Source organism: Eulemur rufifrons, chromosome 10, assembly GCF_041146395.1.
Source record: "Eulemur rufifrons isolate Redbay chromosome 10, OSU_ERuf_1, whole genome shotgun sequence".
Classification (NCBI taxonomy): Eukaryota; Metazoa; Chordata; class Mammalia; order Primates; family Lemuridae; genus Eulemur; species Eulemur rufifrons.
The window spans coordinates 1,098,630-1,116,780 of NC_090992.1; the positions used below are offsets into that span (position 1 = coordinate 1,098,630).

At 43.6% G+C, this 18,151-nt stretch overlaps 1 protein-coding gene and 1 non-coding gene across 4 annotated transcripts in view; both read left to right on the forward strand.

Annotated features, from left to right (window-relative positions):
* LOC138392868 (solute carrier family 22 member 4) overlaps positions 1 to 6,513 on the forward strand; it is a 40,956-nt gene extending 34,443 nt beyond the window's left edge. For 2 of the 3 annotated variants that reach the window (XM_069483597.1, XM_069483596.1), the window contains exons 8-10: positions 546 to 728; positions 2,980 to 3,115; positions 5,977 to 6,513. In XM_069483597.1, the coding sequence (XP_069339698.1) occupies positions 546 to 728; positions 2,980 to 3,115; positions 5,977 to 6,052 (395 nt within the window). In that variant the 3' untranslated portion in view covers positions 6,053 to 6,513. Of the gene's footprint in view, positions 1 to 545; positions 729 to 2,979; positions 3,263 to 5,976 lie in introns of those variants that run through there. The other variant, XM_069483598.1, reaches the window with a different exon arrangement.
* Positions 2,679 to 2,795, forward strand: LOC138393330 (U5 spliceosomal RNA). The gene has a single exon (XR_011235151.1). It is a non-coding gene; the product is annotated as a U5 spliceosomal RNA (small nuclear RNA).
* Positions 6,514 to 18,151: the final 11,638 nt, after the last annotated feature.

Genomic DNA, 18,151 nt, shown 5'->3' on the forward strand with positions numbered 1-18,151 from the left:
ATGTCTTGCTACTTTCAAACCTTTTATCTGAGGTACATACCCAAGTGTCAGACTTGGTGGCACGTGCTGGTCCCAGTACACATTCAGTGAGTCTATGGTCTGCATCTAGCTGGTCAGATAGCACCCAAAGTGATCCACGCTTCCCTTTTCCCCTGGTGTCTTTCTCATGACATTAAAATGTTAACTTATTGCTACATAGTAATATATATAGAAATAGATATTTCTTAATAAGAAGTAGGATAGAAAGGATTGGACCTTTGAAGATAAAACTTAACTATATTAACGTGCTAATAACTTATCATGAAACTGTTATAACAAAGGTCACGGAACGCATTAATGATCTATCATAGAATCGCACTGGAGCAAAGTACAGAGCTACCCTCACTCTGTCTTTGCCCATATCCAATTATTAGGAATTTGAAGAGAAAGTGTTATTTTGTAAATAGGTTAACAAAAACATTCCCACTGATGCAAAAAGGACAATAAAAGCAGCTGAGTTTATCCCTTCTAAAAGCACCCCTGCTTACACCGGTTCTTGTTTCCAGATTACTACTTCTTGTCCATCGGTCTGGCCATGCTGGGGAAATTTGGGATCACGGCTGCTTTCTCCATGCTGTACGTCTTCACAGCGGAGCTCTACCCGACGCCGGTCAGGAACATGGCCGTGGGGGTCGCGTCCATGGCCTCCAGGGTGGGCAGCATCATCGCCCCCTACTTCGTCTACCTGGGTGAGATGCATCCTGTCAGCTTGTTCTTTAAGTTAGTTTTAAATATAGCAGATTTTCTTTTTTTTTTTAATTTTAAATTTTTAAAAATATTCTTCTTTTTCTTTTTTTCCTCATTCTTTGTTTTAATTTCTCCATGGGTTGGATAAATAGAGCAGATTTTCCTTGTGAAAGATTCAAACAGCACAGAATGTACTGGGGCAAGTACAAGCTCACCTCTCCTCTCCCGGCTTCCCAGACAGCCCTAGAAGTAGCAAATATTAACAGTTTGGCCAGTAGCCCTTCACACATTTTGTTTTGCACAGCACATATACAATAGATATATATATATTTATATAATTTTTAAACACACAAAAAATTATTATATTGTAATAATTTTTTTAAACTTAACATTGTATCAGAATATTCTTCTAAATGGATATGTATTGCTCTTTTACCTTCCTTTTTAAATAAGTACATAGTCTTCCAATACATGTATATACATAATTTATTTAACCAGGCTCCAGCGAATGGACATTTAGGCCTTTTCCAGGTTTTTGCTATTATATGTAACATTCCAACAAACATTCTCCTCTGCTCTTACACCCTTTGTGCATTTTTTATATATAGTTGGATTAATAGGTTCACAGAAGTAAATTTCAAAGAATGCCTTTGAAATTTTCATAGATATTGCCAAATTGAGCTGTAAATATTGTACCAAGTTACAATCCAATTATCAACAGATGAGAGTGGTTGTTTCCCATACCTTCACCAACAATGTGGATTACCAAATTTTTTAATTGTTGTTGATCTGTTATACGAAAAATCGGTATTTCTATTTCTTTAGTTATGTTTTTATCACATATTTATAGGCCATTCTATTCATCTTTCAGTGAGCTGACTGCTCATGCCTTTTGCCCATTCTTTTTTTCCCACCCCGTCGAGACAGGGTCTTGCTCTGTTGCCTGGGCTAGAGTGCAGTGGCATCATCATAGCTCACTGTAACCTCAAACTCCTGGGCTTAAGCGACCTTCCCGCCTCAGCCTCCCAAGTAAGTGAGACTACAGGCACATGCCACTACACCTGGCTAATTTTTCTATTTTTTATAGAGATGGGGGTCTTGCTCTTGCTCGGGCTGGTCTCAAACTCCTGGCCTCAAGCGATCCTCCCACCTTGGCCTCCCAAAGTGCTAGGATTACAGGCATGAACCACTGTGCCTGGCCATCCTTTTACCCATTCTTTAATGGTTTATTCATCTTTCTTTTTGATTTGTGCAAGCTCTTTATAATGGAAGGAAGTTAGTCCTTCCATTATATAAATGTTATATAAATGTTGTAAATATTTTCTCTAGTTTGTCATTTGCATCCTGGCTTTATGATATTTCTGCAATGCAGAAAATTTTAGTTTTTATATGCTCAAATGTGTCAGTCTTAGATAACACTGCACAGGGGATTCAGTGCGTGTTCAATGTGATGGAGGGTCTAGCACTCCAAATTTAGTCCTCATTAAGGATTCTACTGGTGAGAAAAAGACACATCTCCTTGTTCTTCCTAGTCATCCGCTGCCTAGACGCCACTGCCCTCTAGGCCAGGCGGCAGAGTGCGTCCCTGTCTCTAAATAAATAAATACAAGATTGTCGTGGCTCTGTGGACCCAGCTTTCCACTGCCGACTCCTGGTTTGGGCAAACGCAGAGGTCACACCAGACTTACAGGGGCCAAAACCCGCCTCTGATACCTCCTGGTCAACCTCCGTCCCCTTGGTCCTCCCACTCCCCATCTCCAGTGGCTGCCTCCCCAAGGCAGAACTTCCGCAGCAAAGGCTCCTGTTACAGGAACTCCTGCCACACGTGACTGAGTGAGGAGCTGAGTGAGAACAACAGTTGACAGGAAGGGATGACAAACTTCATGGTAATGCCAGGGGACTATAGATACGCACAGTCAGTGTCATCTGCCAAAAAGAAGCTGTGATATAATATACTCTGGTTTCTCTTCAAAACAAATAAATCTTTCACCTTTTCCTGAAGATTTCCATGGAGAAGACCAGTTATGAGTTGATGACCAAATTTTTTGAGGTCTTCCTCAAGCAATGCTAAGTAAAAAAAAAAAAAAAAAAAGAAAGAAAGAAAGAAAAAGAAACTGTGATATGTTGCTTGCATTTTCCTTCTGAAAATGTTCAGAGTTAAATCTACCCTCATATACTGTTTGCCACCCGCACAAAATGGGTCCCAAGGGAGCGCCCGCACCTAACCGTGCTCTTGTGTCCGCTTCCTCGCAGGCGCCTACAACAGGCTGCTGCCCTACATTGTCATGGGCAGCCTCACCGTCCTGAATGGGATCGTCACCCTGTTCTTCCCCGAGAGCTTGGGAATGACTCTACCGGAGACCTTAGAGCAGATGCAGAAGGTGAAAGGGTAAGTGGAACTTGGCAGAACGATGCCCAAATTCCTCGGGAGGAGTAAACATGCAGGAATAGTCAGGAAGGTTCTGAAAAAGAAGAGTAAGCAGAGACTAGCTTTACCGGGTAATGAAGCATATGGTTAAGCAACAGTAACTAAACAGTGTGGTGATGGTACAGGAGCAGAAACCGATGGAATAGAATAGAGTTCAGGATAAAAACCCAAGAAAATATAAAAATTCAGTACATGATAAAAAGTAGCAAAGTCAGTGGGGAAAAATTACATTATTCAGTAAGAGGTACTATGATATTCAGCTAGACATTTTGAATAAGTAAAAAAGTTGAATTTTATAAAAAGAGTTAAGATAAGTTTCAGAAAGATTAAAAATTTAAGCCTAAAAATATAAAATGATAAATGTAACAGAAGAAAACATAAACATTTTTATAACCTTAGAGAAGACCCTTTTGAGCATAATATGAAAATCAAAGAACCATAAAGGAAAAGATTTATATATGTGATTTTAAAATTATTGGCAAAGCAAAAAGAAACCATAAAGTCAAAAGTCAGCAAGTCAGGGGAAAATATTTGCAACACAAAATACAGACATAAGGCCAGCATACCTAATATACAAAAGCTCTTAGTAATCAGTGGGAAAAAACAAAATTAGTAGGAAAACTGGCAAAGAACATGAATACACAGTTTACAGAAGAGGAAATTTAAGTGTCCAACATATACATGAAAAAAATTACTTGTCCACATTAATAAAGAAATGCAAAACATTCTCCTACTGCAAGTATTGGGAAAAAGGAAAAAGAAAAAAGATAAAATAAAATAAAAAGAAATGCAAAACAAAACAATTTAATATCCATATCCTTTTTTTGGCGTCTGAGGTTCTACAAGTGTTTCTCTTTCTTTTTTTTTTTTTTTGAGACAGAGTCTCACTCTGTTGCCCAGGCTAGAGTGAGTTCCGTGGCGTCAGCCTAGCTCACAGCAACCTCAGACCCCTGGGCTTGAGTGATCCTCCTGCCTCAGCCTCCCGAGTAGCTGGGACTACAGGCATGTGCCACAATGCCCGGCTAATTTTTTCTCTATATATTTTTAGTTGTCCAGATAATTTCTTTCCATGTTTTTTTTTTTTTAGTAGAGACGGGGTCTCGCTCTTGCTCAGGCTGGCCTCGAACTCCTGAGCTCAAACGATCCTCCCGCCTCGGCCTCCCAGAGGCGTTTTTCTTTCTGATACCTATTGGGTGTCCTACAGTTCAGTTCAATTCTGACTCTGACTACGTAAAGTTAGCGTCAGACTCCACAGGATTTAGGGCTCTTCATCCCCAGTTCTGCCTGAGCCACTTGAGATGCAGCTCGCAGAGGGTCCGGTCCCAGGTCACCCACGTGCCTGGCTGGCTGGCCGTGAAGTCTGGGGTTCCGACAACGCGCCCCCTCAGGTTCGGTAATTTGCCGGAATGACTCACAGACCCAGGAGAACACTCCGCTGACTGTTGGTGACTTCTCATGAAGGACGCAGTGCACAGCGGATGAAGAGGTGCACAGGGACAGTCTGGAAAGGTCCTGAGTGCAGGAGCTCCGTCCCCGGAGTGGGGGGCACACGGAGTGCTCACCAACTCAGACGCTCTCCAGCCCCCATCATTGGGGGTCTTGCTGGGGGTCCCACCTGGTCTGCATGAGGGATTATCAAGTCTATCTCCAGCCCCCCCCTCGCCAGAGCTTAGGAGGAGGGTGGGGCTGAGAGTCCCCAGCTTCTAATCCGGCTCAGGACCGGCCCCCCTTCTGAAGCCATCCAAAGGCCGTACTGAGAGTTGCCTCATTAGAACAAAAAAGGGGCCGGGCGCGGTGGCTCACGCCTGTAATCCTAGCACTCTGGGAGGCCGAGGCGGGTGGATTGCTCAAGGTCAGGAGTTCGAGACCAGCCTGAGCGAGACCCCGTCTCTACTAAAAATAGAAAGAAATTATATGTACAACTAAAAATCTATATTGAAAAAAATTAGCCGGGCATGGTGGCGCATGCCTGTAGTCCCAGCTACTCGGGAGGCTGAGGCAGTAGGATCGCTTAAGCCGAGGAGTCTGAGGTTGCTGTGAGCTAAGCTGACGCCACGGCACTCACTCTAGCCTGGGCAACAAAGTGAGACTCTGTCTCAAAAAAAAAAAAAAAAAAAAAAAAGAACAAAAAAGGCTCTTACCACCTCTACCTCTCAGGAAGTTATAGGGGACTTGGGAGCTCTGTCATAGGAACCAGAGACAAAGACCAACGTCTTTCTAGGACACACAGAAGGGTAAACATTCCAAAGATTAGGGGTACGGTCGGAGAGGTTTAGATTCTAGAGTAAAACTGCCTGGCTTCAAATCCCAAATCCACTGCAAAAATTTGGGCAAATCGCTTAATTTTCACTAAACCTCAGTATTCTCATCTGTTATATGGGAATATTCCATATGGCTGTTTTGAGGGTGTAAAAGATAAAGTGTTTTCGTTGCCTGGCCATGGTGAAGGTAAGTCGACACGTGAATAGATGCTTATCCCTGACAGAACATGCCCAGCAAACGGTGCCGATTTTTAATAAGTTGTTTTCTCCTAATGATATAACTACTCCAGTATCCACTCTAACTGCCAAGAAGTTCATGTTTACCCCGCTGTCTTTTCCTCAGGCAAACTGAGTTTAAATTGTGGGCTTTATACTTAATTAAGAAAATGGCCCTATGTGTTTAAAATCATAAAATACTAGATCTGTGCTCATGAGGGTCCTATTAGAGTTCAGATAATTACTTGTTCATTGATGGGAGAAATGTTTTCCATTGTCAGTTTGGCATTTTCAGAAGGAGAGTCTTGAATATTTAATTTTCTTTAGCATCTATTTTATTTTTAGGTTCAGATCTTGGAAAAAACCAAGACAGTCAGTGGAGACAGAAGAAAATCCCAAGGTTCTAATAACTGCATTCTGATAAAATTTCTACCCTTTTGGTGAACTGGAAAACAGATAAATAAGACTTGAAAACCGGAGCCTTTCCTGCCGAAATGGACCGAATATAACAATTAACACTAAAATGGACTTTGTTATCCAGAAATGCTTGTCGTGTTGTAAACTTTGGACTGTTCTTCCAAATAATGTCCTTGTTTTTAATAACAAACTATTTCTAGACAGCCTTCTTACTAATTAATTCAAGGAAATGGATTGGTAAGATTTTTTTGAAAATATGTTAGTAGTAAAAGACTGGTAAAACACATATAAAGATTAACACTCATTTCCTAACATACAAATTGCTATCCAAATAAAAAGAATGTCACTGTATTAAGACAACTATTAGATGACAACAGTGTGTGCGTGCGTACACGTGAACATGCGTAGGTGAGCTAGCACATTCAGAGTTGTAGTAGTTGTGGTTTTGTTTTTTGTGTTTCTGGGTGTTTTTTTTTTTTTTTTTTGAGACAGGGTCTCTCTGCTCCCCAGGCCAGAGTGCCGTGGCGTCATCATAGCTCACAGCAACCTCAAACCACTGGGCTCACGCGACCCGCCTCGGCCTCCCAGAGCACTAGGATTACAGGCGTGAGCCACCGCGCCCGGCCTATAGTAGTTTTTGAGATGAACTCATATACTGCTACAACCAAAGAGCACATGCGTGCAGTATTCCTGTCCAGAAAACCGTATACACTCCTTGAGAAGAATTGATGGCTGCTAGAGAAAAAAAACAAACAGTTTTTCCCATCTACTCTCACACTCAACTCAGAATACTTTTGTGACAGGTGTCGGGGGTGGGAGTCCCCACACACCAAGCAGTTCTCCAGCAGCCACCGGGTGTCCTATAATTCAGCGTAATTCTGACACTGTCCACCTGGAGTTAGCATCAGATCCCAGGGGTTGCGGCCTCAGTCCCACAAGACTGTCCCCATTTCAGACACCAATCACAAATCGAGGCCACACATACTTCTGAGCTACCAGCTGTGAACCAAAATAAAATTTTAAGGCTCACCCCACCACTGACTGACTGAATGGACCCCCTCATGGCCAAAGGAATATCCTAAAACTAAATTGCCTGCCAGGAGGAGGGAGGTCAGACAGGCCTCATCATGCCCCTCCCCTTCTTGGGGACATCCCTTGTAATCCATTAACAAGCCTAAGGGTATGCAAGACGAACCTGCAGGTCCTCAATTTGCACAACAAATCTATGTCCGGTGGCTTGTCTCTGATAAACAGCAACTATGTTAAAAACATTCCAGGCCTTTAGACAAAGCTTCATGTCTTTAACCAATTGTAAGCCAAAGAATCTTTAAACCCACCTATAACCTGTAAAACCCTGCTTCGAGATAGCTCACCTTTTTGGGCCAAACCAAAGTGTGCCTCCCACATATTGATTTATGACTTTACCTGTAACCCCCATCTCTCTGAAATGTATGAAACCAAACTGTAACCCAGCCACACCGAGTCCACTTGCTCAAGGCCTCTTGGGCGTGGCTCCGGTCATGGTCCTCCAATTTGGCTCAGAATAAATCTCTTTAAAATTATTTTACAGAGTTTGGCTTTTTTTTTTTTCTGTTGACACAGCTACAAACCAGGGTTTCCACAACTCTTTCTTCGCGTTCAATTACGTTGCTAGGATGGCTCACAGAACTCAGGGAAACATTTACGTTTGCTGGTTTACTTTAAAGCATACAGATGAACAGCCAGACGAAGAGGAACATAGGTCAAAGTCTCAAAGGGTCCCGAGTACAAGAGCTTCTGTGCCCGTGAAGTTCAGGTGCACCACCGTCCCGGCTGGTGGATGCACTCACTGACTCAGAAGCTCATCAAATCTCGTGGTTCAAGAGTTTTCACAGACCCTGATCTCCAGTCCCTTCCCCCTCCCAGAGGTCAGGGCGTGGGCTGAAACTTTCAACCCTCTAATCCTCCAATTACCTGGTCTTTCAGGTGGCCAACCCCTTCTGGAGGATGTTTAGGGAAACCACACTAAGTAATCTCTATCACAAACTCACAAGTTATCAAAGAGCCTCATTATGAATAACAGAAGATACTCTTGTTACTCAGGAAATTCCAGGGGTTTGGGGAGCTCTATGACAGGAACTGGGACAAAGACCAAATATACATATTTCCTTTTTCCTTTTCTTCGTCTTTTTTTTTTTTTTTTTTTTGAGACAGCGCCTCACTCTGTCAACCAGGCTGGAGTGCAGTGGGGCCATCACAGTGCACTGCAGCCTTGAACTCCTGGGCTCGAGCGATTCTCCCCGCTCAGCCTCCCGAGTAGCTGGGACTACAGGCGCGGCACCACCACACCTGGCTAATTCTGGTATTTTTTGTAGAGACGGGGTCTCAGTATGTTGCCCAGGCTGGCCTCAAACTTCCAGCCTCAAGCGATCCTTCTGCCTCTGCCTCCCAAAATACTGGGATTACAGGCATGAGCCACCGTGCCCAGCCTCCAAATATACATATTTCATGTTATATCACAATGGAAGATACTAATAGTGTTAATATTTTATAGGTGAAATACAGCAAGAGATCGAGTGGCCCGGCTCAGTGGCCTATCTGCCTTCAAGAAGAGCCGCGGCGGTTCCCAGCTGCATCTCGCGGCCTGTTGAACGTCCCCGTGTGTTGGGCTTTCGTTCGGCACCTGACTAAGCCTCTTGTTTCCTAAAACTGGCTTAAGATATATTTTGCTGGTAAACAGAAAATCAGGAAAACTGTACAAACCGGTTAAGTTAGTGAGATAGTCTATATGGGCACAGCCAAGAGTGGTGAGCACCGAGGAAGGAGGCTGTCGAAGCCAGCAGTCTGGAGAGCCTTTCAACGCTGTTCTTTCCCCGAGTGCCACCTTCCCAAGCACAGCTCAGCTGTGTCCTCTCGAACCAGGTGTGTGTCAGGTCAGCAATATTGGAACCTCAGTGCCATGAATACGCGGCGTAAAAGATCAAAGCCACTAAGGGGTAACATCTTACCATAAGCTCAGAAGATGAACGTCAGCTGTGAGTCTCGCCGCGGTCACGTAGCAGAAAATCACTCCTGGAGACTTGGGGGCAGCATGATTGGAAGTGGCTTCCTTTTCAATGGAAGTGACAGGCCACCGACCACGGAATACATCCAGTGCTCCACACACTCCTAGAAATAGGTGTTAGGTCTGGAGCCAAGGGGGAAACACGAAACCTGGGGTGTCGCAAAATGTTGTTTATTTTGAGCAGCTGGGTACAGATGGGTGGAGGCCAAAGAGCGTCCACCAGTCACCACGAGGGAGGGGACAGCCTGGGGTTTTATAGAGGTCCCCCCCCAGTGAGCAGCACCTGCGGAGATGGGGGGAGCTCAGTCCTTATCAGGGGGAAGGGGATTACTCTGGCTGCTTTCCTTTCACAGGAAGGACCTGTTAGTATAACGTCCCACGCAGAGTTTTCGGGCGAGGAACAAACCTAACAACAGGGAGCGGCTAGTTTTTGATATACTGCTTGGTGGCATCACCTCCTAAAAATAATTATCATCAAACGCAAATTTGTGTTATGTTGTATCTCAAAGGACCCTTTGATGCAACATCTTGATAACCTGTCATTATTTCAAGATCCTTATCTTGAACTTTTCTGATTGGCTCAGAATTTTTTCTCTGTGTTATCATATATCTTGATAAACTCATTACTTCAAAATCCTTATCTTGAACTTTTCTGATTAGCTCAGAATTTTTTCTCTGTGTTATTATACTTCTAATGTTCATTTTACTGATTCCACTTTTTTGACTGCTATTTTAAAATCCATAGAATATCTTAAAATAGTCTGTGCTTTGTCACTGGGAATGCAGGTGGGCGGCCCCAGCTACCCGGTGTCTGCATCTCCGCGCTGGGGCCTGGCTAGCTCACCTTCCGCCTGCCTGCTGGGCACCAGGTCACCTGTGGCCCCAGCCACTGGAGAGGACGAGGCAGGAGGATCACTTGAGGTTGCGTCAGCTATGATGACGCCACTGCACTCTAGCCAGGGCGACCAAGCAAGCCAGACTCTGTCTCAAAAAAAAAAAAAAAAAAAAAAAAAAAAAAAAAGAGCTATGGTCCTCCTAAGGTTGTAACTGACATGCCCTCATTTTATAGGGGCCACATATCTTGGGGTGATTTTTAGGCCTGACGGAAATAAGAAACATTTTACCCCCCAAAACATTTCTTTGACATATTTTGAGATAGCCGCAGGCAAACAGGAGTAGGGGCTGGGCGGGAGATTTGCATCTGGAGAGAATCTCTGATGCGGCCAGGCCAGCGGTGTCAGGCCCTGCTTGTTTGGTCTGGGAGAGGTGTGCTGAGAGTCTGAAACCCTTAAAGGTCTGAATGAAAACCTGGGCTGTGATCCTGAGGCTTCTCTGCCTAACAAGGCCACCTTGGCAGCCAGGCCTCCTTTCCCCCTCCCCTCCCCTGTCCACCAAAAAACAAAAACACCCAACCTGTTTAGTCATTTTCTCAGCCCCTTCATTTCCTAAGAGGACCCCTGTACCTCACCGGGGAGGGGATGGCAGTGCGTGGGTGACTCAGTTTTGGGTCAGGCTGTTCCTTTTGGCATAATGAAGTTGTGGCGGAGGGGGGGGGGGGCGGGGGGGGTCCTAAGATTTTTATTTTTCCTTTACAAATTTAAATTAATACTTCACTAAGATTTAAGAGCTTAAAAAAATAATTCTAAAGGATGTCAGCCCAAAAGGAAGAAGCTGAGTTAAAGTTAATGTAAGTACAGAGTTTATTTGGGCCAAGCTTGAGTACTGCAACCCAAGAGCATAGATTCCAGCATCCCTGAATATACCCTCTGATTAGCAGCAGTTTCAAGCAGATTGTTAAGGGAAGAAGAGGCAGTTCCTGAGTTATTTACCAAGAATTTATGTAACAAAGGGAATCGCCTGGAAAAAATGGGAAAAGTATTTTCTGTCTCTTTAAAACATCCCCCACACCTTTTTGGGGAGCTGAACCCTGCATCCCTGCCCCAGGCCAGTGCTGGGAGGGCAGGTCAGTCTTCTGTTGTTTGTGCAAGAGGAGAGGGCCCAGCCAGATGAGGGGAAGGGAGAGCCCGGCGGACGTCAGAGACTGTCTTCAGCAGAGATGGGATGATCAGAAGCTTCAACTGTAGTTGCGCAAGAATTGCCTGGAGCTGAGAACCCATCCTTTAAAATATCTGTATTTCTGTGAACGGGCGGGGTGGGGGAATTTGGGTTTTGAGACAAGAAGGTCTAGCATTTTTCCTCCTTTGCTGGCAAAGTAAACTCTCTTTCCTTCCTCCTCAAACCGCCTGTCCTCATTCTTCCTAAGCCTCACGGACAAGTGCTGAGTTTTCAGTAACATTTACGCTAAAAGAACGAGCTGTTGATTGTTCTTTGTAGCACAAACGCCAGGTGAGGCAGCTGGTCTGGAACACAACTTGAAACAATTGCGCCCAGGCCCGGGAGCCCAGGGGGTTTGCGCTGACTGGGTCCTGTGCTCTTGTCTCTTTAGGCCTGAAAAGTCGTTCATGCGTCACACAGCTGAGACTGCTCTGAGCTATTGTCACCGAAAACTGGGCACTTGTCCACGAGGCTGAATCTGAAGAATGAAGACAAGTGATTTGGGGAGGAGGAAAGAGAAGTTTTATTACTTTGCTGGCACAGGTGGAAAAATGGTAGCCCTTCTTGTCTTAATATCCAAATTTCCCTGGACATTCGCAGAAATACAGAGCTTTTAAAGGATGGGTTCTCAGCTCCAGGCAATTCTTGCGCAACTACAGTTGAAGCTTCTGATCATCCCATCTCTGCTGAAGACAGTCTCTGACGTCCGCCGGGCTCTCCCTTTCCCATATCTGGCTGGGACCTCTCCTCTTGCACAAACAACAGAAGACTGACCTGCCCTCCCAGCACTGGCCTGGGGCAGGGATGCAGGGTTCAGCTCCCAAAAAAGGTGTGGGGGATGTTTTAAAGAGACAGAAAATACTTTTGCCGTTTTTTCCAGGCCATTCCCTCTGTTACACTGTTTTTCTTGTCTCAAGGGCACCTGAAAAAACAAATATGTGATATGTCTAAGAAGCTTCTAAAAAAGAACAGTGATAGGCAGAAATGTTCTCTCACATATGTAAAAATACAGGGAAGATAAATCAGTGAAATGGAAGAGGTAGCCCCGAAACAGAGCTAAGTATTTGTAAGATTGTCACATAGGATAGAGGTGGATTATGAAATATCAGTAAACTGATACATTATTGAAGACCGAAAAGCCGGAAAACTGGTAAAAATTGAAAAACCAGGGGAAGAATAGCATCTCACCATAAATCACATAACAAATTAATTCGTGGTCAATTAGGAGTCAAACGGAAGGCTGGGCACAGTGTCTCACACTCGTGATCCTAGCACTTTAGGAGGCTGAGGTGGGAGGATCGCTGGAGGTCAGGAGTCAAAGACCAGTATGAGCAACATAGCAAGACCCCATGTCTCAAAAAAATTTAAAGATTAGCTTGGGGTGGTGGCGGGGCGTGCACCTGTAGTCCCAGCACCTTAGGAGCCTGAGACTGCAGTGAGCTATGATATCACTGCACTCTAACCTGGACAACAGAGCAAGACCCCATCTCAAAAAAGAAAAAAGAGTCAAATGTAACAAATAAAGAAATAAATGCGGCCGGGCGCGGTGGCTCACGCCTGTAATCCTAGCACTCTGGGAGGCCGAGGTGGGCGGATCGTTTGAGCTCAGGAGTCCGAGACCAGCCTGAGCAAGAGCGAGACCCCATCTCTACTAAAAATAGAAAGAAATTATATGGACAGCTAAAAATATATATATAGAAAAAATTAGCCGGGCATGGTGGTGCATGCCTGTAGTCCCAGCTACTCGGGAGGCTGAGACAGGAGGATCACTTGAGCCCAGGAGTTTGAGGTTGCTATGAGCTAGGCTGACGCCACGGTACTCACTCTAGCCTGGGCAACAGAGTGAGACTCTGTCTCAAAAAAAAAAAAAATAAAATAAAAAAAATAAAAGAAGAAATAAATGAAAAGCTAGAAGAAAATATAGGTGCTTATTTAATCTTAGGATGAATAGGGACTTAAAGATAAGATAAATAGATTTTACTATAAACTTTTAAAGAATTCCATACATAAAAAAAAAACCCTTAAAATTAATACAAGGAATTTTTTTTTTTTTTTTTTTTTTTTTGAGACAGAGTCTTGCTCTGTTGCTCGGGCTAGAGTGCCATGGCGTCAGCCTAGCACACAGCAACCTCAAACTCCTGGGCTCAAGCAATCCTCCTGCCTCAGCCTCCCGAGTAGCTGGGACTACAGGCATGCGCCACCATGCCCGGCTAATTTTTTCTATATATATTTTAGTTATCCAGCTAATTTCTTTCTATTTTAGTAGAGATGGCGTCTCACTCTTGCAAAAGCTGATCTTGAACTCCTGAGCTCAAACAATCCACCCACTTCGGCCTCCCAGAGTGCTAGGATTACAGGCGTGAGCCACCATGCCCGGCCACTTATTTATTTTTGAATCATGAAGTTTCACTGACTGTCTTGCACATAGACATGTTAGCCCATGTTGCAGTCTGTATCCAACAGTTATAACCTCTGTATTGTACCCACCAATGAAAAAGGACAACTTGGTATGAGGAGTCCCCCCAACCTCCTAAACTTTCTTATAAAAGCCTTCCAACTTATAACAGATTCCAGAACACTCCCAACTTTGTAGGTGTGTTTTCCTGGGTCAATCCTCACATTAGACATCCAATAAACCTTTATCAAATTATTTCTGCATCAACAGCCTTAATTTCAGTGGACAGACTGGTACAGCCACAGGATTCAGGGATGACCTCCCTGGACCACCCAGCACAGCTTCCAACCTTCATGCAGGTACCAGCAACAAACCAGTTGCATTCCCAAACTCAGATGCCCCTTCTGGGTGCCACAGACAAGCTCCTTCCGGAATCAACGAACCTCTCTTCTTGATCAAAGGTCTGGTTTATTGAAGCTGGTGTCCTTTGCTAGGAGGTACAATGACTCTCTCAGAACAAGAGTGACTGCTGTGAATTCAAAGCAGGGGTTCTGTTGAATTCTAGGGCAGAGTAAAATAGGAGCTTTGTCAGTTGTTTCCCCAGAGGTCTGAGGCAAGACAACCTTTCCTTAGCTTTCTCCTTTTTGATCGTGTAAAGGCATTCTTGCTCCGAAGATAAGAGACACTCACTCCCACCAGCCAAACGGCTTTCAGGAAATCAAAACTGTCGGAGTACCAGGGTATGACACCCACGGTGTGTGGCACCGTCATAGGAAAATCCCCACACTTTTTAGCGTTTTGCTCAGCCAGCAGGCTGCATAAAGAATAATCGTCTCTGGTCCAGGAGCACCTTGCTCAGTACATTGGAAAGATCTCAGCTCTCCCATGTTTACTGTGGCACTGTTCACAATAGCCAAGATTTGGAATCCACCTGAGTGTCCATCAGCAGACGAACAGATAAGGAAAATGTGCTACATATATAAAATAGAATATTATTCAGCCACAAAAAAGGAATGAAATCCTGCCATTCGCAGCAACATGGATGGAACTGGACAAGATTATGTTAAGTGAGATAAGCCAAGGACAGAAAAGCAAATTCACATGTTCTCAGTCACAGGTGGTAGCTGGCAATAAAAAATAACTGATCTCATGCAGACAGAGCGTAGAATGATGGCCACCAGAGGCTGGGAAGGGGGGGCTAAAGTGGGGATGGTTAATGGGTGCAAAAACAACAGGTCAGACAGAATGAACAAATGTGATAGCACAACGAAGTGACTGCAGTCAACAGCAAGTCAGGGTATACTTCGAAATGACTAAACGAGTGGGACTGGAACGTTCCTAACACAAAGAATGATAAATGCCTGAGGTGACGGACACCCTGACTACCCTGATTTGATTGTTACACATCGCGCCGCTATCAGAACGTCGCACGTACCCCATAGATACATACAGCCATTATGCACCTATAACAATTTAAAATAAAATTTTTTTTAACAAAAGGAAAAGAAAAATTATAAGACAAGCATACAAATGTGTTGTTTATTGAGAAAAAGAATAATTTTGTCTCACATGGAGGTTATTTAAAGGTTGTTTCAAAATATAGAACAAGATAGAAAGGAACCAGAGTAACAGTGAGTAGGAGAGATCCGTGAAGACAGTTATAAATGTGAAAGGTACTTGTGGCTAGGAAGGTTCAAAAGGCAAGAGAACATTTTCGTATGAGAAAGAATCTTGTATAGCAAATTTTTATCTTAAAGTTATTTAAGAAAGAGGAAGTCTCATCCAAATGACAGGAAAGAGGAAGGCAAAACAAAAAGTCCAAGCCTGTCATACATAAGTGGTCTGTGCAAATCATAATAAGATTTGTGAAAAGAAAAGTTATGAAAGAAATTTCGCATGTGATTAAGTTAGCTATAATTAAAGGGAAATTATTTATGTCTTTCTAAAGATTGAGCTTTGATATTAAAAATACATGACTATAAAACTAAAAATTATCATCCCCTATGTTAGAACAACAAGGTTTTCTTAAAGTATTGATATGGTCTTAATAAAATTGCAAGAGGTTTTGATTTTTCATTCTGAAATGTATTTCTTTCTGGAATTTCTTTTTATCAAGATGATTTCTACATTGTCTTTATTAGGGTTTTGATTACTTAGAAAAACTGAGCTTTAAAAGGGTTAAGGTTTTTATATCTATGTAACTTTCTGTATCGCTTTTGAAGTCTTTGGACGATTACTCTGGTTGAATGAATAATTACTATGTAACAGTAACCTGTGATTCTGTTTTGATCATGTGTTTTGAAATTTTTGACATTTTCGGCAAGTTTCCCTGGGATTGAATGCTAAAGTAAGTATTATTGGCTTAAAGTTAAGTTTGGGATTTTCCAGCTGGGCCCCTAGAAAGCAACAAAGAATGTATCTCTCACGTTATAGATCTGGTAAATGATTAGACTTACTTGGCAAATTGTATAGGAGGCATCGTCAGATGCCTGTTGACTTTATAAAGCCAACAGACTCGGAAAAAGACTGGCCTGGTAGCTTGTCTACATGGTTCCCTTACATTTTTAAACTTTCCGACAGACCCAGGAACTTCAAGATGTTTGGGGGACCACAAGAAGAGAGGAATTCACCAATTTGTACTGTTATTAAACGCACAGTCTGGTGGTGAATCCTTGGCTTGGCTTCCCAGCCTGTAGCAGCTTTTAAAAGTCTAATCGGATGTTCCTTATAAAAAAGTTCCAGCAAAGCCAACTTAAAAGGAGCCTCTATGGCCAATCACTATTCTTGTTGCACTTCATGCAAATAATCATGCCAAGTACAATAAGACTAAAACTTACAATAAAAATAAAATCGGTCTCTCTACGATTTCCCCTTGGCAGTAAAGGGGGACTGTAGAAAGAAAAATTAGTCTCAGAAGAAAGCTACAGCACACTTGTTATTAGAGTTTAGCCCTGGCCACTGTTTTTGAGTTTTTACATTATTTGCCTACAATTTGGACTGAATACTGTGTTATTTCTGGGCTGCAACAAGTCTCTGAAGAGGAACCTGGACTTGATTTTCTTCCTGATGTTTTCAGTTGGTTCCCTAATGGGGAATGTTTTTGTCGTGGCATACAGATTCTCTCTGTGGTTATAATCTTTACGTGCACTACATTTCTACTATTCAAATTATTATTTCATTTCAATAGATTTAGGGGGCACAAGTGGTTTTTTGATACACGAATGAATTGTACAGTGGTGAAGTCAAAGCTTTTAGCGTAGCTTTCACCTGACTAGTATACATTGCACACAATAGGTTTTTCTTTGTTTTTTTTTTTTTTTTGAGACAAGGTCTTGCCCTGTTGCCCAGGCTAGAGTGCAGTGGCATTATCATAGCTCACTGCAACCTCAAACTCCTCGGCTCAAGCGATCAAAAGGATGAAATGACACTCATAGGTCACATTTGACAGGTCACTTTAAAAGTAAACAGGCTTTCAAATTAACCCACCTTGGGAAGGTGTTGTGATTCGTGGCAACATCCTGACCCTGAGTAAAGATCTTACCATGAGCTCATCAGACTGTCAGTGTACCGATCAACGCACAAGCTGCTGACACTGAGAAGGATGCTGATTTACTTTTGAATCATAAAGTTTCACTGACGGTCTTGCACACAGACACGTCAGCCTATGTTGCAGTCTGTATCCAATGATTGTAACCTCTGCATTGTGCCCACCAATGAGAAAGGACAACCGTGGTATGAGGAGTCCCCCCAACCTCCTAAGCTTTCTTATAAAGGCCTTCCAACTTGTAACAGACTCCAGAACACTCCCAACTTTGTGGGTGTGTTTTCTTGGGTTGATCTTCACATTTGGCTTTCAATAAACCTTTATCAAATTATTTCTGCTTCAACAGCCTTAATTTCGGTCAACAACGGTCACCTAGCTTATAGGGTCCTACTCTATCTGCACGTCCCTCCTTTGGTTCTCTGACTTCATCTCCTGTTACTTTCTCCATTGCTTTCTTCAGGCCACCCAGGCCTTGCTATGCTTTGAACACACTAGACGTGCTTCCCCGTGTTCCCTACTCCTGGGAACACTCCCGTGCTCCCTGGGGCTGGGCTCTGCGGGGGTTGAAGCCCAGGTCAAAGTTGCTTTCTGCAACCCAGAGCTCGCTGTTCTGATTCCCTTCCTCTCACTCTGCTTGAGCTGCCGTCACCTCTACCCTGATTTAGACCACGCCAACCTTGCTCTGCCCAGATAAATTACCTTATCACCAAGGCTACATTTAACAAACTGCTGAATGGATTGTAAAAAATTATGAGGATTTGAACTATCACCCAGTCACTTCTTGGCCTTTTAACTAAGACCGAGTGAACTATCACCCAGTGCCTCTGCCCTGGCATGGAAAAATCTGAAGCCTGGTTTCGAGGACCTTGAGATGACCTTTCTCCAGCACTGCAAATTTAATCCTTCTTGTCCAACAGTCCCGTTCTAACTCCTCACTGCTCCTCGTCCGGCCTTGCCCACCAGCTCCCCGCCTACGAGGCCTTCCCCGCCCTGTCCTCTGAAACACCCGGTCCACTGTGGACACAGCACCTCGCTCAAGCACCTCCTGGTTCCTCCCCATCTCCTC